Genomic DNA, 20836 nt, shown 5'->3' with positions numbered 1-20836 from the left:
AGCATTTTTTTTACACACAGTAAAATTTTAATTTTTTTTTAAAAAAGGAGAGGGGCTGGAGAGATGGCTCAGCGGTTAAGAGCACTGGCTGCTCTTCCAGAGGACCTGGGTTCAGTTCCCAGCACCCACATGGCAGCTCAAAACTGTCTGTAACTCCAGCTCCAGAGAATCTTGATACCTTCACACCAATGCACATAACATAAAGTTAAATAAATTATTTAAGAGAGAGAGGAGAGTGATCCAGGACAGCCTAAGGTACATAGTGAGACCCTAGCTAGAAAAACAAAGACTCCTCATATCCCGGAGAAAGCAAATCCAGAAAGATGGACTTCCCCTTGCAAGGAGGTGGAGGCATGATGTCCAGGCGAGACCATGGAGGTTTGGGCAGCATGTTACAAACATGTTACAGCATGTCACCTTGCTGGCTGTGGGTGCTGGCTCCTCTGGGGCCCTGCAGCCTGCTCCTGGTTCTCTCCTGAGTACCGTGCACTGCCCTGGGTTGCCCTCAGCAAGGTGGGGCTGTATGGGGGGGGAGGGCTGGGGCTGGTGGGGGCTGGGCTGCTGCTCTCTGTCTGACCCTGCTTCTACCCTGTCGCCTGAGCACCGGGGTTGAACCCCAATTGTTATTCAGAATGTTTCCCCAATCTCCAGGGCGCCTGCCACCCTCCTTGTCCTAAACTGACCTTAGTTTCTTCCCAGACCAGCCCCTGCCCCTGCCCTTGTCCGGGAAGATGCCACTGCCCCCGCCGAGACGGGAAGAAGGACTTGGGTCTTTGTTTCTTGCCTCCCCTGTCCCAGCAGCACAGGGGCTGCCGTGGCTCCCCAGTGTCCTCTGCAGAATACAGGGTCCTCACGTGGTGGCCCGTGAGACACTGTGTACCCACTGAGCCAGCCCCAAGGAATACTCTCCTAGCCCTGGCTGCCATCGCTCTGCCCGCCCCCTCCCCGCGCGCTTTCACCCACTCCTGTCTGTCATCGTTCTGCCCCGCCCCTTTCCTTTCTTGAACTCTCTGCCCCTGTTTTTCTCTCTTCTTTGCATTCTACAGATGGCATCCGAGCTCCCCAGTGATCCCCGCTTGCCCTCCTCTCTCTGTTCAGAGCTGTGTCTCCCTCCCTCCCCGCACTGTGTCCCGAGTGTCCCCGGTGCTGTGTAGGGGTTCAGAATGCTTCTGGAAGTTGATACCAGGTGTGGATGACAGGGAGCTGCGAGTCTCCAGGGAGGCCCAGGACCTTTTGTCCCTAACCCTTGCTGTGGCTTCTAGTCCCCAAGGCATCACATGATCCCCTCTCTGTCTGCTGTCTTCCTCCTCCCTCCCCCCACCTGCCATTCCTCTTATATGAACCCCTTTTTGTTTGATTTTTTGAGATTGTCTAAGTAGCCCAGGGTGGCCTCAAACTCACTATGCAGCTGAGGCATGACCTTGAATTTTTCTTCCTGCAGTCATCTCCTGAGTGCTGGAATTATAGGTGCTTTTATGCTTGCCAAGCGCTCTACCAGAGCAGTGACCCAAGCCCCTGTGGGAGCCCTTTGAGTCTAAACAGAAGCTGCTTTTGCTTGTTTGCTTGCTGTGCACTTAGCCTAAGGCTATGCCCACTCCTGAGGCCGCTCTGTGACTGGAACTGTGGACGGCCATGACCTGAACTCTCCCTGACTCTTCTGAGGTTAGAGCTGGTGCACCCAGGCCGCTTCAGGCTGAGCAGTGAGGTGCAGGGAATAAAGGGTCACAGTGATCATTCTCCACATGACACATTGGAGAATCTACTGTATGTGAGCATTGCCCAGGACACTGGGGTCTCAGGCTCAAACAGAACAGATTCGAGGTTCAACTTCTGGCTGAGGAGTCTACACAAATACATGGGCTAGAATGTTACATTAGAAAGAGATCTTTTTTTTTTTTTTTTAATTTTGTTTTTGTTTTTGAAACAAAGCCTCCTGGAACGCACACACGGTAGGGAGATTGACCTGCCTCTGCCCTCCACCTCTCAAATGCCGGGAAGACAGGCACACACCACCCTGCACTTGGTTTCCCTGGCGCTGAGGTTCAAACACGGCTTTGTGCTAGGCAGCCAGGGTATCAGGTGATCGAACTCCTTGGCTCGTACTCTTCAGCTTCAATTTCCTCTTCTTTAGATGGGGTCTCCGTATGTGGCCAGGCTGTGTAGCCCAGGCAAGCCCGAAGCTCACAGAAACCCACCTGCCTCTGCCTCTGGGGGGCTGGGACTAAAGACAAAAGATTTGTGCCTCTACGCCTGGCCCGTTTTCTTTTTGAGACAGGAATTTGCTACATAGCCCAGGGTCGCCTTGACTATAAGGCAACCTTCCTGCCTCAGTATCCAAAGGGGCTGGAACTGCAGGTGCGGACCGGACAACTATGGTGATACTTTCCGTGTCCTCTTTAACCCAGCCCTCTGGCCCCCACCCCAAATCCCGTGAGATAAATGATGCACAGGACCAAAGCCATAGGGTGCTGGAGCAGCCTGAAGCAGAGGCACACACCCGTAATCTCAACACAAGGGGGGCTGAAGCAGGAGGATGGCTGCCAGTTCGAAGCCAGCATGAGCGACACCGAAAGTTTCTGTTTCAAAACAACAACAAAACTAAACAAAACAAATAAAAAAAAAAAAAAAACCCAATTCGAAACCAAAAACCCCAGAAACTGGGCCAGTGAGCTGGCTTCTGGGGTAAAGGCTCTGGCTGCCAACCCTGATGACCTCAGCTCTACCATTGGTCCCACACAGCGAAAGGAGAGAACTGGCTCCTACCAGCTGCCCTTTGACCTCCACACCCGTGCCAAGACAAACGGAGCGATTTTTTTTTTTTTTGCCTGTGGGGCCGTTTGAGGACAGAGTGCTGTGGCCTTGTTTTGTGCGGCTCCTCCTTCCCAGTGTTCTCTGCCATCTCACCAAGACCCGGGGGAGTTCAGGCTGCAAGTGGCCCAGCCTCCTCCTTCTTCCTCCCCAAGACTCCGCCCACTACTGACAGCGATCCTTCTGGAAACTTTCTGTGTTGGGAGGCTCTATCCCGGGACTCTTGTCCCTCTGAAGCAAGTGAAGAATCCCTTCCCCCCTTGCCTTGTCGTCTAGGGGAGCTGAGGACACAGGGTGGGGCAGAATTTGGTAAACCCGACCTGTGGGTGTGTCTCCCCAGAAGGTCTGGAAGGCAAGATCCCACAGGTCCCAGCTGGGCCAGGGAGGCTGTTAGGTTTCTCAAAAGACCCCAAGTTCCCGTCATTCCTCACCCTGCAGACAGCATCCAGCAGTCAGCCCTGGTGGCACAGGCCTGTCGGCCCTGTTATTTGGGAGACTGGGGCAGAAAGTTTGCATACTCCAGGCCAGCCTGGATAATTAACTGAAACCCTTTCCCAAAACAAAAAGTAAAAAGAGGCATGGGAAAATAACTCAGTGGTGGAGCCCCTGCCTAGAATCCCCCAGTGAGGGGCTGGGGTGTGGCTCAGTGGTGGAGCCCCTGCCTAGAATCCCCCAGTGAGGGGCTGGGGCGTGGCTCAGTGGTAGAGCCCCTGCCTAGAATCCCCCAGTGAGGGGCTGGGGTGTGGCTCAGGGGTAGAGCCCCTGCCTAGAATCCCCCAGTGAGGGTCTGGGGTGTGGCTCGGTGGTAGAGCCCCTGCCTAGAATCCCCCAGTGAGGGGCTGGGGGTGTGGCTCGGTGGTAGAGCCCCTGCCTAGAATCCCCCAGTGAGGGGCTGGGGGTGTGGCTCGGTGGTAGAGCCCCTGCCTAGAATCCCCCAGTGAATGGTTGGGGATGTGGCTCAGTGGCAGACCACTTGGTTAGCACATACTAATCTTAAATTTGATCCACACTGAAACACATGCACGCAGGCACACACAGGCACGCGCGCACACACGTGCACTCACCCCTGCTCTCATCTAGACAGGTGTTTGGAGAAGCGGGCCGCTCATCCCTACACCATTGGCACCCTTGCTCCTTGCTCGGGGGTTTCCAGGTCATTCAATCACCTAGCAAATATTGACTGAGCCCTGACTCGATGCCAAACTGTTGGGGACACGGCCGGCAGACAGAACTGTTCTCTCATGTGGCTAAATCTTATTGGAGGGACATGAGCAATAATTTCTTAAATCCCCTATATTATCAGAGAAAGATTAGAGTAATAGAACCATAAGATGGAAGATACAATGGGTCAGGAGGACAGGGAGAACACAGGTTATTCTTCTGGCTGGGGACGTCAGCAGGAGCCTGAGGAAGTAACCTGAGATCTGACTGAGGAGACAGACAGGAGGCCTGTGCATATAAAAGGGGAAGTGTGCTTTCCAATGCATGGCACGGTATATGCAAAGGTCCTGAGGCAGGCTAGTGTTTGTAGGGTTTTTTTTTTTTTTTTTTTTTTTTGTTTTGTTTTTGTTTTTGTTCTTAGAGTCTTGCTCTATAGCCCAAGTTAGTTTCTTCCTTTTTCTTTTTCCTTTTCTTTCTTTCTTTTTTCTTTTTTGGTTTTCTGAGACAGGATTTCTCTGCATAGCTTTGGAGCCTATCCTGGAGCTCACTCTGTAGATCAGGCTGGCCTCGAACTCACAGAGATCCACCTGCCTCTGCCTCCCGAATGCTGGGACTAAAGCTGTGCGCCACCAAAGCCCAGCTCCAAGTTAGTTTCAAATTCAAACTCCTTCCTCAGTGCCTCTTCCTCCATGGCTGGGTTTACAGCTGCATGCCAGCACCCAAGCTTAAAGACGTTATTAGGGACTGGAGAGAGACAGCTCAGCAGCCAAGAGTGCTTGCTGCTCTTCCAGAGGACCTGAGTTCAGTTCCCAGCACCCACATCAGGCAGCTCGCTCACAGCCATCTGTAACTCCAGCTCCAGGGGAATCTGATGGCTTCTTCTGGCCTCCAAGGGCATCCAAGCGCATGTGGCAGACACTCACATAAATAAAACAAACCCTAAGAGGTACTTTACTATGGAAATCGAACGCATTTATCCAGAATAGAAGGTGGCACCATAGTAGGAAGTACTATCCCTCCTACTTCTGTACCCATCGTAGCTCACAGCCAATCATATTTCCCGCCCCACCCACTACTGTGTCCTCTAGCTGAGGGTCCTGGCTATCCCTCTGGGATTGGATATGGAATCAGCTCCACGGTCACCCAACTCTGAGGCGATAATGATGTTATAAAAGGTAGTGTTGGCACAAGAGCCACTGCCACCTCCTGGGTGCTCTCGGTGTCTGCACAACTTGGCATACCAAAGGTTGTCATGTATGCGTGTGCACCTCACGAGTGTAGTGCTCCAAAGGGACAGTCGTCCCGGATCCCCTAGGACTGCAGTTACAGATGGGTGGGAGCCGCCGTGTGGGTGCTAGAAACAGAACCCCAGTCACCTTCCCAGCCCCACACTGTAGCGGAGGTCCACCACGTGTCTGTTGTTAAGTTGTGGTAGCAGGGCTGGAACCCAGGGACCCCTGTACACTAGGTAAAGCTCTCTGACATCCATCTCCATCTCCACATTTTCCTTCTCTCTTCTTTTTTGACACAGGTCTCACTATGCAGTCCTGGCTGTCCTGTGCGTAGATCAGGCTGGCCCAAAACTGGCAGGAATCACCCTGCCTCTGTTCCCACAGGGCTGGGGTTAAAGGTGTGTACCACTATGCCCAGCTCATTTTACCTCTTTTTCTTGAGACAGGATCCTTCACTGAACCTGGAAGCCACCATGAGGCTGGCCTGTGAGCTCCAGGGGTCGCCCGTCTCGTCTGTCTCGGAGCTGGGGTCACAGGCACATGCTGCCACACTTGCTTTTTGACCCTGATTCAGGCACCTGAACTCTGACCCTCATGCCTCGAAAAGCAAGCTCTTTCTCCACTGAGCTATTGCCTACAATTTTCTTCTCTTTTTATTCTGTGTGTTTTACAGGTGCACTTGTGCATTTCAACCCCTCCACCAGAGGGAGCCATAATAGCTTGTCACATCTCTACCAGGGTCTTTCGATTAATCTAGGCCAGGATAGCAGCCGCCAGTCTCAATAATCCTCCTGTCTCTGCTTCCCACTGCACTGGGGTTACAGGTGCAGAGGGCCAAGCCCAGATTTTAACTGGGTGTAGCGATTCGAACTCATCAACTGTCTCCCAGCCCCTCTTACATATTTTGGTGATAGTGGGTGGAACCCATGATTTGGGACTTGGGAACTGGGGAGGGAGGTGTTGAAGGCAAATCCCAGCCAAAGTAACATTTCCATGCCTCTACCTGTTAGAGACTCATTTCAAACAAGGAAGGCTGAAGTTGAGGGCTAGCCTCAGAGCAGCTTGATTGGGGGTGGGAGGTGGGGGATGCCAGGGAGTGTTGGGAAGAGCTGGCCTGAAAGTGAGGGAGGTGACATTGCCTGGTCTGGGGCTCTGGGTTGGATGAGAGTAAAGAAAGCAGACCATGGTCGTGCCCGCCTTTGAGGCAGAGGCAGGAGGATGGATCTCTGTGAGTTAGAGGCTAGCCTGGCCCAAGAAGAGTTCCAGGACGGCCAGGGTTGCAACAGTGAGATGCTGTGTGTGTGTGTGTGTGTGTGAGAGAGAGAGAGAGAGAGAGAGAGAGAGAGAGAGAGAGAGAGAGAGAGAGAGAGTCCCTGAGCATTAACCGTGCACTTATTTCTCTCTTCTGGCTGTGGTGTGAGGCGATCAGCTGTTTTCAGTTCCTGCCTTTACTTCCCTGCCTCGGCAGCCCGTACCCCGGACTTTCAAGCCGTGAGCCAATACGCACTTTCTCCCCAAACTTGCTTTTTCTCAAAGCAACCGGAAAGGAAACTAGAACATCCCAATAAAAGGGCTAGGGTGTCCCAGCCTTAGAGCCTGCAGGTGGCGTCTGTGCAGGCGCTCTGTGGTGGAGCCGCTCTCTCCATCCCAGCTCATCATTTCCCACGGGGGCGCGATGAGGTTCCCCCTGGGTCCCCCCTGAAGCCTGCACACACACCCTGGCGCCCTCGGGAGTTCATGGACGTTTACACTTGAGCTTACCAGTCTACACTGGGTGATGCCGTGACCCTGCCGAGCGGGCACTGGCCCTTTAACCCACAGGCGGCTTTGGAACAGGTTTTCCCCATGAATCACACACACTCTGGGACACAGCCCAGCCAACTTCCTTCCCCACGGCCACTTCCTCATGTGTCCAACAAGGAGCCACTATCTCTCAGAAACTGGGCAGTGTCCCGGGAGTGGCAAGGGGGGGGGCAGGGACCCCAGGTGGGAAGACCCTGATGATGACGATGGGACACTGCCCAGTTCCAGCCCAAGCCACCCAGCTAACTCGGATCTCATCGCCATTGACACTTGCTTGGGGCCAAGAACTGTTGCATTGTGCGTCCTTTTTCTTTTTATTCATTCTATGTTCTTCCAGGCAGAGAGAGAGAGAGAGAGAGAGAGAGAGAGAGAGAGAGAGAGAGAGAGAGAGAGAGAGCTAAAGTAAACTACTTTGGGGCGGGAGCAGGGAGAAGTTCAGTCCCGTGGATCACAGAGTGGGGGGAGGGGTAAAGAATACTAAGCGGGGAGACCAAAAGTCCCCCAGGATGCAAACTTGCAGGCCGTGGGAAGTTTATACTCATTTATTTTTATTTTGAATTTCCCTCCCCCCCCCCTTTTGTTCTTTGCTTGTTTGTTTCGAGACGGGGTCTGTCTACGTAGTCTTTGCTTGCCTGGAACTCGCTCTGTAGACCTGGCCTTGAATTTCTGCCTGCCCAGTGCTGGGATTAAAGGGATCCTCCCGGCCCCTTACATAGCCTGAGAAGTTTGTATTTAAAGGCACTGGGGGGCTATGGCTGGTCCGAGGCTGGGAGGGAAAGACAGACCACGGAGAGGCTGAGGTGGAGAGGAGGGGAGCTGCCTGGTCCAGGCTGGAGTGTAGGGACACGGGAGGCGAGGCTGGTGGAGGCCGCAGAACGGGCTGTGAAAGCCCAGAAGGGAGCAATAGCAGCGGTGGCGGCGGATGGGCTTACGCCAGGCAGCCTGTTTGTTGGCCTCTGCTGCCTCCTGCTGGTTCAGCGTGAAATTGTGTGGGCTCTGTGAGGATCCAAAAAAACAAACAAAAAAAAAAAAAAAAAAAAAAAAAAAAAAGGCTTTTGACGCATTTCCTCCCTTCCCTTCCCTTTCTTTGCAGTCTTTCTTTCTTTTCTTTTTAAAATTACACATATTTAATGTTGTGTGCATGTCGAAGCTCAGAGAGCGGCTTGTGGCAGCAAGCCCTCTCTTTACCCGCTGATGGCCTGTTTTTAGTTTATGGATATTTAAGCACAAAAGTTGTCCGAACATTTGTTCCATTGCTTCCGTTCCCAACATCGTCACCTCTGTGGTATTGACTCTCCAGCTCTTCGATTGCCCCGGAGTCTTGGGAGGTCAGCTCCTCAAGGGACAGGTCTCTGATTTGATTATAGATATCTCCTGGGACCTGAAACAGTGATGTATCCAGTAGGTGCTTAGTAAATACTTGTGGAATCCATGAAGGAATACTTCACCCCTCCTGCTCGCTAACCCTTCCTATTCAGTTCAATCTACCACCAGCCCCTGCATATCTATCGACTCTAGAGGCTCGCCCAGTGTCTGCTGAAGGAATGAAGTCTGTGAAAAATAGATGAAGCAGGGCAGGCCTGCTTAGACATTGCTGTCAGAAGACTGGGATCGGGGTTTGAGTCCCAAGATGTTGTCTTTGTACGCTGCTCCCGGGCTCCCTCTTCTGGCCAGAGTAGCCTTTGCAGGACCCTGTACCACGTGACCTGCTTCAGCCAATAAAACGCGGGTGGACTCTGTACTTCCAGCTCGGGGATTTAGAAATAAAATCAATGTGTGTACGTCCACTCTCCTTGCTTTTTCCTCCTACGAAGAGTAACTGAAGATGCCTACATGACGCCAAGTTGTCACATTTGGAATAAGAGTAGGGAGGGGGTCACCATTCTGTCAGGGCTGAGGCAGGGAGGTGTGGTGGTACAAGTCTGTTATGTTAGCATTGGGGAAGAGAAGGGTCCTGTGTTTAAGGTCGTTCTCAGGTATATTTGAGGCTAGCCTGGGCTACATAAAGCCCTGCCTTAGATCGGGGGAGGGGACTATGAGGTGACCGGGTGTAGTGCACATTGTATTGGTAAATCGCCATGTGCTGTTCGAGCTCTCTCGGGAGGCAGAACCGCCTGCCTCACATTTCAGACCCCAGCATGTTTGTCTCAAAATGTCCCCATGGCCTCCTGTCTATGGGAAGGTTCGCGCCTCCCAACTCTGTGATAGGGAGGAAAAAGGACAGCAAGAATAGCCTAAGAGAGTAAAAGCATCGTGTCCTTGAGGACAGCCAGAAGACAGAGCGTTTCCAAGGAACTAATATTCTTATTTGTTTTTTATTGTGTGAATGTGTCTGTGACTTCAAGAGTCACAGGCAGGTGTGAGTTGCCTGATGAAGATGCTGGGAACTGGACTCAGATCCTCTGGAAAAGAAGGATGGGCTCTCTAGTCCTGAGCCATCTCTCCAGCCCCAGGACACTATCCTTTATTTCCTGATATAAAAGTGTCTGCGGTGGGAAAAGCGAAAGCCAGGAGCTCAGTTGATACCTAATGTCACCGGTGGGATGTGTGAGCATCAGAGTAGATGATTTGACGATGTCCTACCACATACCTTTCCCTTGCTATTTATTCATTTACTTTGTCTTGCTGTATGCTTAACAAACTTACTCATCCCCAGACTGTCCCATGGACGAGGCATGATGGTCAGGCTCAGGGACCTTATCTGGAAAAATGCTGCTTGGAAAGAACTGGATGATGGGCCGCGGTGGCACACACCTTCAATCCCAGAAAACCCCAAAGAGGCAGAGGCAGGCGGATCTCTGTGAGTTCGAGGCCAGCCTGGTCTACAGAGTGAGTTCTAGGTCAGCCAGGGATACACGGAGAAGCCCTCTTAAAGAAGGAAGGAAGGAAGGAGAAAAGAAAGCAAGCTGGGAATACTAGATGCCTTAAAGAAATGGCTTACTCAAGGGAGTCTTTCTCGTTCAGATTACTATGAAACTGGCATAGGAACGCTGTCTACAGCACCCCAGAAACCCAACTCCTTCACTTACTCTGCTTCTTGTCAAGGAAGACGACCTCTCCGTGAATTGTTTATAAAACTTCTGTCCATATTTGGTTGTCCTTGATCTAAATCACACGATCGAGCTGCCAGGGCATCTGGGAAATGTAGTTTTTATGTCGAGGAGACCTCGTCTGAGGTCAGGGTGATCTGGGTTATGCTGCAGTAATAAGCAGCCCCGTTTGACCCACAGCATGGCTCAGGTAGGCAGATGTGACAAGGGTCAGGAGAATTATGTGGGCTCACTCAGGAACTACTGACAGGACCAGCCACTGACAGGAATAGGGAGGGAAAGTGATAACACATCTGAAAAGTACTGCTTCCGCCCACATCTCATCAATCAGGAAGTCACGTTTGTTGCACCCTAATTAAGGGTTGCTGATGTGCAGTTCTACATGTGGCCAGAAGAGGGAGCAAGAGCATGGTTTGAACATCATTTGGTGAAACTGGAAAACCACAATCCACCAATCTTTTGTTTGTTTGGTTGGTTGTTTCAATTACAAATTTGGCCAGATGCAGTGTGCATGCCTTTAGTCCAGCACTCAAGAGTCAAGAGGCAGAGACAGGTGGATGTCTGTGAGCTCTAGGCAAGCCAGGGCCTTAAAAAAAATAAGATAAAAAAAAAAAGGAATTAAGCCTCGTTTCATTTATTCATTCGTTCAGTCCTCTAGACTGAGGCCAGAAACCAGTTGTGTGAGATCTAGGCCGGGGAAGTCCCTGGAGGGGCTCATTTGCATACTGCCAATGACTGGGGCTGTGACTTCCCCACCCAGGGATCCTTCAGCATCCTCTTTTCCTGTTGGGCAGAACAAACTGCTACCAAATGAGAGGCTTAAAACAACACCAGTTTATTGTCTTAAAAAATCGTGGATATCGGGAGTCCAAAGTGGATGTCACTGCCCTGTGGTCCCAGAGGACTCAGGGCTGGGTGCTTCTGGGGGCTGGGGGCGAGGGGAATGCAGTTCCTTGAGCTTTCAGGCTTCCAGAGATTTCTCCCATTTCCAAGTGCAGGGCTTGTCGATTCTTCCCAGTGGCTGATGATTTCTTTTCTGACCCTTGCCCCCACCATGGTTTGGATGATTGAACAGGGCCTCTCATGCATGCTTGGCAAGCACAATACCACTGAGCCCCGCCCCCACCCCCTCACTGGGGGATTCTAGGCAGGGGCTCTACCACTGAGCCACGCCCCAGCCCCTCATGGTTGGGATCTAGGCAGGCACTGTGTGGTTCCGGTTCTCCCGGTGGCTGGAAGCCCACACCCACACTCACATACACTCCTCCCCCACTACGGGTTGCCACACATAGGTTGAGAACCACTCTTCCGGAATGTCCTGGCAGTGTTTTCTTCCCAAGGAAAGTGCTTCCGGGTAACTGGTTGAGCCATCATGGGATTTCAAGGTGGGATACCTTTGACATAGACCTAAGGCCTTCTCCCATGGATGGAGACCCCGGCCCCGGGGCAGCAAGCGCCTGCTTTCTTAGGCAGATGGCCCGCAGGGTGCTAAGGCACAGACTGACGATTATTGGGGTCAGTCCCCCGTGCCGCCGGGCACCTGCCCCATGAGATGCTGGGCCAGCACATCTTGCCAGGTCTCACAGCTTTGGCCTGGGGGTGTCACGTGTGTCTTTTCTGCAGGTGTGAGGCCCTGAGGGGTGGGGTCGGGGGGAGGCAGAGGTTCTGTCTTCTGGGCAGGCCTGGTCCCAAGCCTGTCAGGAAGTTGGCACCAGCTGGCAGTACGGGGCTGGGTCGGGGTTTAGTAGGTCCTAAGAGGAGGCGGGAGACAGACTGTGAGGGCTAGGAGGGGTGGAGGGGTGGGGTGCCAGTGGGGGGCAGACAGAATGGAACCGGGAGACTGAACGGGAGTAGGGTTTGGGGGGGTGCTAGGGGGCGCAGGAAAGATGGACAAAAAGTAACGGGCAGGGTCAAGGCCGGTCAGGAAAAGGGAGATGAGCCGTGAAGAAACCGAGATAGGGATTGAGAGCGAGAGACATGAGGAAATGGAGATATGGGGGGGGGCTGAAGAGATGGGAGACACAGAGGGGAGGGAGAGGGAGGGGGGAGAGGGAGGGGTGGAGGGAGAGGAGGCCCAGAAGAGCAGAGAAACACACCCATGGATGAGACAGACTCTGAGGAGACAGACGGAGCTCAGGGCCACCCAGCAGGGAACTGGAGAGACAGGAGAGCCAGTCCAGAAATGGGTCCCATCATGCAGTGGGGCTCCACTGAGGCCTGGCCTGATCTGCTGTGTGACCCCGGGCAATCTCCTTTCCCACTCTGGGCCTTGCTTACCCCCTCCAGGTTTGAAACATTGGGCCATTTTTACAGAGGAGGAGGTCCAGGCCCAGGAAGGTAAGGGGCTTGCTCAGGGGGGTCAGTCTCAAGGAAGCTGAAACAGATTTCACCGAGGCGCTTTCCTGGGGGGAGGGAGGAGCCCTACTCCTGGTCGTCTGACCCTCCCTGCCCCTGGTTGCTGCTCCCCAATTCCTACCTGGTAGTACTGGCTCTGGGGCTGTGGTTGCTGGGATGGGAATGGAGGCCGGCTCTGAAAGAGAGGGGTAAGGTGAGGGGTGCCCTGTGTCCCCCCAACCAAAGGCCCTGGTGGTATGACATGCATGCCTGGTCTCAGAGTCCCCACGGGCCCTTGGATTATGAGGGCCCTCAGGACAGGGGACTCACCCCTGCAGGTCAACGCACTTTAGGCAGTGGGGGCCTTACATGAGGGCTTTTGGGGTGCTCAGATGCTGACCAATCCCATCATTAATGCTTAGCTTCTCCCCCACACTGGGGCTTGAACAATTAGCCTTTGCTAGCTGGGCGGTGGTGGCTCACTCCTTTAGTCCCAGCACTTGGGAGGCAGAGGCAGGAGGATCTCTGTGAGTTCGAAGCCAGCCTGGTCTGCAGAGTGAATTCCAGGAAAGCTAGGGTTACAGAGAGAAACCCTATCTTGAAAAAAAAGGAAAAAAATATGTATTGTTGCATGTAGGGGTGTGTGTCACAGCATACACACAAAGGTCTGAAGATGAATTCGTGGAATCAGTTTCTCCGGCATTGATGTGGTTTCCAGGGGCAGAACTGAGGTTAGAGGGCAAGATCCTTTGCGTACAGTCATTTCCCTGGCTCATTGTTTTCCTGATTTGTTTTAAATTTTCATTTGTGTGTGTGTGTGTGTGTGTGTGTGTATGTGTCTGTGTCATGTGTCTGCCTGAGACTCTGTGTATGTGTCTATGTGCATATGCCTTTGTGTGTGCCTGTGTGTGTTTCTGTATGTGTGTGTGTTTGTGTGTATATGTGTTTATGTGTGTGTGTGGTATATGTATGTGTCTCTCTGTATGTGGTGTGTGTATGTGTCAGTGTCTGTGTGTGGGTGTGTATGTGTCTGAGAGTGTGTATGTGTGTGTATGTGTCTGTGTGTGTGGTATATGTATGTGTCTGTGTGTGGTGTGTATGTGTGTGTATGTGTGTCACTGTGTATGTCTGAGTGTGTGTGTGTGTGTCTGTCTGTGTGTGGGTGTGTATGTGTCTGAGAGTGTTGTGTGTGTGGTATATGTATGTGTCTGTGTGTGGTGTGTATGTGTGTCACTGTGTATGTGTGAGTGTGTGTGTGTGTGTCTGTCTGTGTGTGGGTGTGTATGTGTCTGAGAGTGTGTGTGTGTATGTGTGTCTGTGTGTGTGTGTGTGTGTGTGTGCCTGTGTGTGCCATGTGCATGTGTTTGTCCACTGAGGACTGGTACAGGGCTTCAGGTCTGCCACAGCTGCACTTACAGCTGGTTGTGAGCTGCCCAAAGTGGGGGCTGGGAACCTAACTTGGGTCCTCAGTAGCAAGCAAGTGCTGAGCCATCTCTCCGGCCCCACTTTTGATGTTTTTGAGACAGGGTCTCAGTGTAGCCCAGCCTCACCCCGAACTTGGGGGCTGACTTTAAAGCTTTGGCTGTCCTGCCTCAGTGCCCAAGTGCTGGGATGATGGCTGCTAGGCAACCATGGTTCTTTGTTGGCTCTGCCTGCAAACTGTGTGCTTTCTTGAGTTGTCACCTGTGCTAGGGTTTGGCTGCTAGAATTACCCCCACCCTGTATGTAACCCCGAAAGCTCACTGCTCCACCGGCTGGGCTTGGGTGGGACCCTGTGTTGGCTGTTGTTAGGCCCTTTCTGCATTGCAGAGACGCATAAGCATTGGAGAGAGGGGCTGGCAAGATGGCTCAGTCGGGAGAGGGGCTTGCCACTAATCCTGATAATCTGAGTTTGATTCCCAGCCTCCACATGATGGATGGAGATAACTGCCGCCCACAAGTTGTCCTCGGACCTCCACGCGTGTGTCCTGCCACGCCACATGTGCTCCCCAACACAAAGGGAGGAAAGAAAGAAAGACTGAGTGGACGGGAGAGAAAAAAGGAGAGTGTGGTCCCCAGCAGTCCAGGGGCCACGGCTAACTCAGGGACTTGTGAGGAGCAAGCTCTAAGCAGACAGGACTCACCATGGCTAGGTTCACTGGCTCTGTGTCACTGATGGGGGACACCAGGAAGACGGGAGATGGCATCACTTCATAGATGTTGCTGTCACCTGAAGAAGAGGAGGAAGGGGGTTGGGTCCCAATGACAGAGGGCTCCTGTAGGTCTGTCCATTTCATCCACTCAGTCACCCAACCAACATGCAATGCATACCCCTCCTCCAGCCAACCGTGAGCTGGACAGACAATCCGGGCAGTGCCCTCCTACTGTGTGAAGTCCCAAGACTGTGATGAGCCAGAGGGCTGGGAGCGGGGTGGGGGGTGGGGGCGCTGTGGGAACGCGGTAGCTGGTGCCTGACCAGGGAGGACTACCTGGAGGAGGGATCACCTGACACAGTGAGAAGGGAGAAGTGGGCAGAGGCAGTGTGCTTGCAGGAGAGCCCACAGTTTGCAGAGTGAGGGACCTGTGAGCCATGCTAGGGAGACAGAGGATTGTCCCGGGTACTGGGACGGAAGGCTTCTCAGCAGGGCACCTGTTAGAAGCAGGGACCCTGGAGGTTTAGGAAGGGGGCCCTTAACCCTCTACGTCCCCTCGGTGAGACCAAGGGTCCCAGTGGGTTCTGACTGTGTGTGGGGCTGGAGGCCTTCGAGAGGGTGGCACAGAAAGCCTGGGGGAGCAGACGCTTGCTCCGGCTTACCAGATTCAGGGCTAGTGTTCAGTTCTGGCTGCTCTGTAGCTGGAACCCTGGGGGTACATAGACGAACCCTGAGATGTTGGGGTGGGGGACCCCAAGAACCTGGAGCCTCTACCCCCCCCCCCGACTCCCACTTGATCTGACACTGACCCCGCCTGGGGAAGACAACCTAGAGGGGAAGGAGAGGGACATAGAGGGGGATCTGGAACCTGTACCTGGGGCTCCGGCCCTTCCACCTTCGCGTGACCAGGAGGTAAGCAATGCCACCTACAAACAGTGACCCCGCAGCAAGGCTCCCAATGATGGTAGCAGCCATGATCCCAGCATTAACAGGCAGGTGTGTGGTGACTGAGTATTCACGTGTATCTGGGAGAGAGGATTGTAGCAGTGATGGCCTTTGTCTGTCCTCTCCTAATAATTTACTTTACAATGCCGTGCTGTGCATGCTAGGCAACCCACTCTACCTCTGAGCCACACCCCCAGCCCCTCACTGGGGGATTCTAGGCAGGGGCTCTACCTCTGAGCCACGCCACCAGCCCCTCACTGGGGGATTCTAGGCAGGGGCTCTACCACTGAGCTAAATATTCTCAGCCCAGTTTTGTAAATTATCATTTTTTAAATGTAATTTTGAGATATGGTCTCATATAGCCAGGCTGGCCTCAACTCTACTATGTAGCTAAGGATAACCTTGACCTTTTTTGTATTTGTCCATACACACATGTGCATGCATGTGTGTGTGTGTGTGTTTACACGTGGATGCATGCAGTTGAAGACCAGAAGCTGATGTCAAGTGTCTTCCTCAATTTCTACCTTGTTTTTTGGGATGGTGTCTCTCATTCATCCTGGAGTCCACCCCCTGGCCAGGCTGGCTGGCCAGAAAATCCCAGGGATCTTCCCGCCTCTAAGACTTGCCCATTCCCAGGATTATAGATGTGCACTACCAAGTACAGTTTATCTGTTGCTGGGGATTTAACCCAGGCCTTCATGTGTATGCTAGAGGCATCCTGCCAACAGAGCCACATGTGCAGGCTATGTAAGTTGGTGTTTAAAATTCTTACTGTATGCAAAGCCAGGAGTTGGTGGCACACTCCTTTAATCCCAGCACTTGGGAGGCAGAGGCAGGGAGATCTCTGAGTTTGAGCCAGCCTAGTTCCAGCAGGCTCCAAAGCCACAGAGAAACCCTGACTTGAAAAACAAACAAAACAAAACAAATTTTCTTACTGTATGCATATGAGTGTTTTGCCTGTGTGTATGTTTGAGTACTATGTACATACTACATGCCTACAGAGACAAGAGGGGACATTGGACGCTCTGGAACTGGAGCTCCAGCTGATTGTGGTGCTGGGAACCAAACCCGGGTCCTCTGGAAGCCCAATCAGTGCTCTTGTCTGTGGGCCAGCTCTCTGACAGCTTTGTAAATAATTTTTTAAAAATCAATCATTTTTCTGGGTGGTGGTGGCGCATGACTTTAATCCCAGCACTTGGGAGGCAGAGGCAGGTGGATCTCTGTGAGTTCAAGCCTGGTCTACAGAGTGAGTTCCTCCCCCCGCCCCCTTTTCTGCACCTTTGAGGGAGGATTTCAATAAGTTGCTCAGACTGGCCTCACACTTTCTATCTTCCTGCCTCACATCAGGATAGCTTAACCCAGGCAGGGCTTAAGGCCCTGGGCTGATGTTTAAGGTGCTCCGAGTCCCCAGCTCTTCCTGTCAGCGATTGAACTGTTTCCCACTGGCAACCTGTTGCTTTCTTGAGCACAGTGAGTTTATCAACTGAGCCTGTGAAACATTTTAGTTTCCTAAGCAGAGGTGGAAACAATGTCTCCCACACTTGGCTTTTCTGTGCTATGGCTGACTAGTTATTCTGAGACGCAGGAGGGTCTAAGCCTTCTCTGTTTCCGAGACAGTTTCTCCGTGTGGCTGTCCTGGAACTGGCTCTGTAGACTAGGCTGGCCTTGAATTCACAGAGATCCACCTGCCTCTGCCTCCCAAGTGCTGGGATTAAAGGTGGTTGCCACCACTGTCTGGCTCATCGCTCTCATTTGAATGTGGAACACTGACTGGCTTGTGATCAAAAGAATACCACATCAGTGACACTGCATGTACACCAGGATAGAGTTAGCAGCATCTGAGGGATCTGGGGCATGGCTCAGTGGCAGAGCCCCTACCTAGAATCCCCCAGTGATGGGCTGGGATATGGCTCAGTGGTAGAGCCCCTGCCTAGAATCCCCCAGTGAGGGGCTGGGGCGTGGCTCAGGGGTAGAGCCCCTGTCTAGAATCCCCCAGTGAGGGGCTGGGGCATGGCTCAGTGGTACAGCCCCTGCCTAGAATCCCCCAGTGAGGGGCTGGGGCATGGCTCAGTGGCAGAGCCCCTACCTAGAATCCCTCAGTGAGGGAGGGGCTGGGGGCGTGGCTCAGTGGTAGAGCTCCTGCCTAGAATCCCCCAGTGAGGGGCTGGGGGTGTGGCTTGGTGGTAGAGCACCAAGACTACACTGTTCTTCTGTGAAACCATCAGACTGAATCATGCTTATCTTTCTTTTTTTGCATTAATTAATTAATTTATTCATATGCCCGCATTGCAATTGCAAGTGGATCTTAAAGGAGAACTCTCCTTTTACCATGGGATCCCAGGGATCTTAATTAGTCCATCTTACTGACCCCGTTGACATTTTTGAGACAAAGTCCTGCTAGGTTGCCCAGTCTGAATGGAACTCATTTTGCATCCCCCAGGCTGGCTCAGAATTCCCCATCTCCATGTCTCAGCCTCCCCAGTGCTGGGTGACACCTAACTGTTATCTTCTCCAGCAAGACCTCTCTAATGGCCTCCCTTTCTGTGCCATGTTAGTCTGTTTAATTTTTCAAGCCATTGTGCCTCAGATCCCCCATCTAAAATGGAGACAGCAGGATGACTGCACCAGGAAGCTTCTTTAAGTGACAAAGAGTTGCTGTATTGTAGTGGTCCTCCTGCAGAAGTGTGGCTGTGGTTCTGGTGGGGCATTTGGCAAAATCTGGTGCCATCTGTGGTCCTTGACAGTGTCAAGCACTAGTAATGTCTAGTGAGACCAGAGAGGCTTCTCTGAGATACACAGCCTCCAGTCCAAGCTATCAGCCAGTCCTGATGGTCAGCCTGATTTACAGAAAATATTTAGTATTGGCCAGGTGTTGGTGGCGCATGCCTTTAATCCCAGCACTCGGGAGGCAGAGGCGGGTGGATCTCTGTGAGTTTGAGGCCAGCCTGGTCTACAGAGCTAGTTCTAGGACAGGCTCCAAAACAATACAGAGAAACCCTGTCTCGAAAAACAAAAAAAACAAAAAAAAAAAAAAAAAAAAAAAAAAAAAAAAAAAGAAAAGAAAAGAAAAAAGAAAATATTTAGTATCATACTTGGGCCCGGTGGTGGTGCCTGTGTCTAATCCCAGCACTTGGGAGGCAGAGGCTAGCCTGGTCTACAGAGTTTCAAAGCAATACAGAGAAACCTTATCACAAACAAACAAACAAACAAACAAAAAGTATCATACTTGGTCCAGCAAGGTTCCCAAGAAGTGTTAGATGTCACTATTCCTCCCCCCACCCCGACCCTGACACCTAGCCCTTCACTTGGAGCAGCAACATCAATAAATATTTGTCTTGTTTTTTAAAATTAAGCAATTCATCAGGGTTAAAAAAAAAGAGTGCTCAGTAAATATGGGAATAATCAATATATGGGAAGAACTAAGGGAATGGGGTCTGGTATATAGTAGGTGCTCAATCGATGCACAATTTGCATATGAATGAGGGGGACAAACGAAAATGGCATTTGCACATGGCCTTCCTCCCACCACAGCCTTTCACTCACCAGCCACCCGGACTTCAGTCTTGGCCTTCATTGTCCAGGCAGGGTTGATGGTGACAGCCACTTGGTAGGTGCCGCTGTCTGAAGTTTGGGCATCTCGGAGCAGCAGGGAGCCATTGGGGAAGCCAAGGATATCTCGCTGTCCCATGGCGCTGCCATCCCTCTGGGGCCGCGGTAGCCCAGGGATGTAAGAGAATAGCCTTGTGCCCCCATTAGTCTCCTCTCCCAGGTACCAGATAAAGTCCTGGATGGTGCTGGGGACCCCATGAAGGGACAGGAGAAGGTCCTGGTTCTTTTGAGGCTGCTCTGGGATCTTCTGGATGTGGAGGGCTGCCTGGGAGCCTTGGGGCAGCCGGAGAGCCAGGATCAAGGCTGCGGGAAGGTATGGAGGAGGCCTGAGTTTGGGTGGAGAAAGCAAAACCCTCCTCTCTACAGACTCTCAACTGGAAGCAAGGACTCTGGGGGCTGCCCATTGGGATCAACGGTGAGATTGATTAGTGATGTCTGCCCTGGGTGCAGGAATGGGAATACAGGCACAGATGGCACAGATCTGCCACTCCACTGGCAGAAGGTTTTGTTTTGTCCTGAGATGCTATATGGTCTGTTCCTAAACACATGGACCTTCTGTATTCACTCATTCAACTAATATTTAAAAGCATATCTATTATGTGTTAGTTATCACACCAATTACATCATAGGCCTAAAATTTCCAAGGTTTGTTGTTGTTGTTTTCTTTCTTTCTTTTTGAGTCAAGGTTGTACTACATAGCCCAGGTTAGTCCAGAACTCACTATTAGTCCAGCTCCAACCTATGATCTTCCTGTCTCCTGTCTCAGCCTCCAAAGTACTGCCATTACAGACATGCACCATCATGCCTGGCTCTTCCCTAGACTTTTATTTGAGACAAGGTCTCAAGTAGACCAGGTTAGGCTTGGACTAGCTACGTAGTTCAGGATGTCCTTCTACCTAACAAATGCTGGGATTCTAGGTGTGACTGACTCAGCACCAGTCTGGGCTCTTGTCCCTAATCCCCACCCCCCTCCCCAGAGCACAGCAGGGAAGCAAACAAATTCCTCACCCTCTTAGTTCTGACATTCTAGAAAGTTTCATAGATGAAGCTCGGATGGAGATGTAATTCTACTATCCTGTCTCTTCTTGCCCCTCAGCCCTCGGAGGTTTTTTTTCCGCCTTACCTGAGAACAGGAGGCCCTTTGGGAAGCAGCCTGGGGTCTGGGTATGGATCTCCATCTTGCTTCCTGTACAGACGTCAAAGTCACTGAGAGCCACAGGGTTGGGTCTGGCTCTCTGGAGAGTGAAGTTCAGCAGGGCATCAGGGGCTGCCTCAAGGACACAGCCAGGCTGTTGTGAAGCCACTGAGCCCCAGCATTTCCTTCCAGTCTCCACCCATCCCTGAGATGAAACACTCCCACTGGTTGGACCAGTCTTCCAGGGTGACTTCCAGGCATCCTCCCTTGCCCCTTCATTCTCTTCCCACTCAGCCTGGCAGGCTACAGCAAGGTGGCCTCTGGTTGGGTAATGTCTCCTCCCCTCCGCCCCCCCCTACCTTTCCCAGAAGTCAGGATGGGGGAAGCTGAAGTTCCGGGGAACCTGGGGAGTCAGCGAGTAGCAGAGATGTTTTATTTATTTTATTCACTCATTTACTCCTCCCACCCTGTTTTTTGAGACAGGGTGTCTCTATGGAGGCTGTCCTGTGTAGACCAGGCTGGCTTTGAACTCACGCAGACCTGCCTGCCTCTGCCTCCTGAGTGCTGGGGTTAAAGCCATGCCCGTCTTAACTTTTTCTTTTAACACTTGTTTATTGTGCGTACGTG

General features: G+C 52.2%; 1 protein-coding gene across 1 annotated transcript; it reads right to left on the bottom strand.

Annotated features, from left to right (window-relative positions):
* Window positions 1-11674: 11674 nt before the first annotated feature.
* On the bottom strand, window positions 11675-20270 carry Ceacam19 (CEA cell adhesion molecule 19). Its single transcript, XM_051207612.1, has 7 exons — window positions 20198-20270; window positions 19009-19377; window positions 15395-15545; window positions 15183-15229; window positions 14503-14597; window positions 12531-12584; window positions 11675-11805 (listed from the first exon to the last, which is right to left on the bottom strand). Exons 1-7 carry the CDS (start codon window positions 20250-20252, stop codon window positions 11752-11754), a joined length of 825 nt encoding a protein of 274 aa, XP_051063569.1. The 5' UTR covers window positions 20253-20270; the 3' UTR covers window positions 11675-11751.
* Window positions 20271-20836: the final 566 nt, after the last annotated feature.

The sequence above is a fragment of the Phodopus roborovskii genome, unplaced genomic scaffold, assembly GCF_943737965.1.
Source record: "Phodopus roborovskii unplaced genomic scaffold, PHOROB, whole genome shotgun sequence".
Taxonomy (NCBI): Eukaryota; Metazoa; Chordata; class Mammalia; order Rodentia; family Cricetidae; genus Phodopus; species Phodopus roborovskii.
Note: the sequence above shows the minus strand (reverse complement) of the source record. Positions and strands in the feature narration are given on the sequence as shown.

Coding starts and splice junctions, on each gene's coding strand:
- Ceacam19 (XM_051207612.1), bottom strand. CDS start 20,252: ATGGAGATCCATACCCAGACCCCAGGCTGCTTCCCAAAGGGCCTCCTG. Junction 15,546..19,008: donor GACTGAAGTCCGGGTGGCTG/GTGAGTGAAAGG, acceptor CCTCTCTCCCAG/ATACACGTGAATACTCAGTC. Junction 12,585..14,502: donor ACCTAGCCATGGTGAGTCCT/GTCTGCTTAGAG, acceptor CCTCTCTTTCAG/AGCCGGCCTCCATTCCCATC.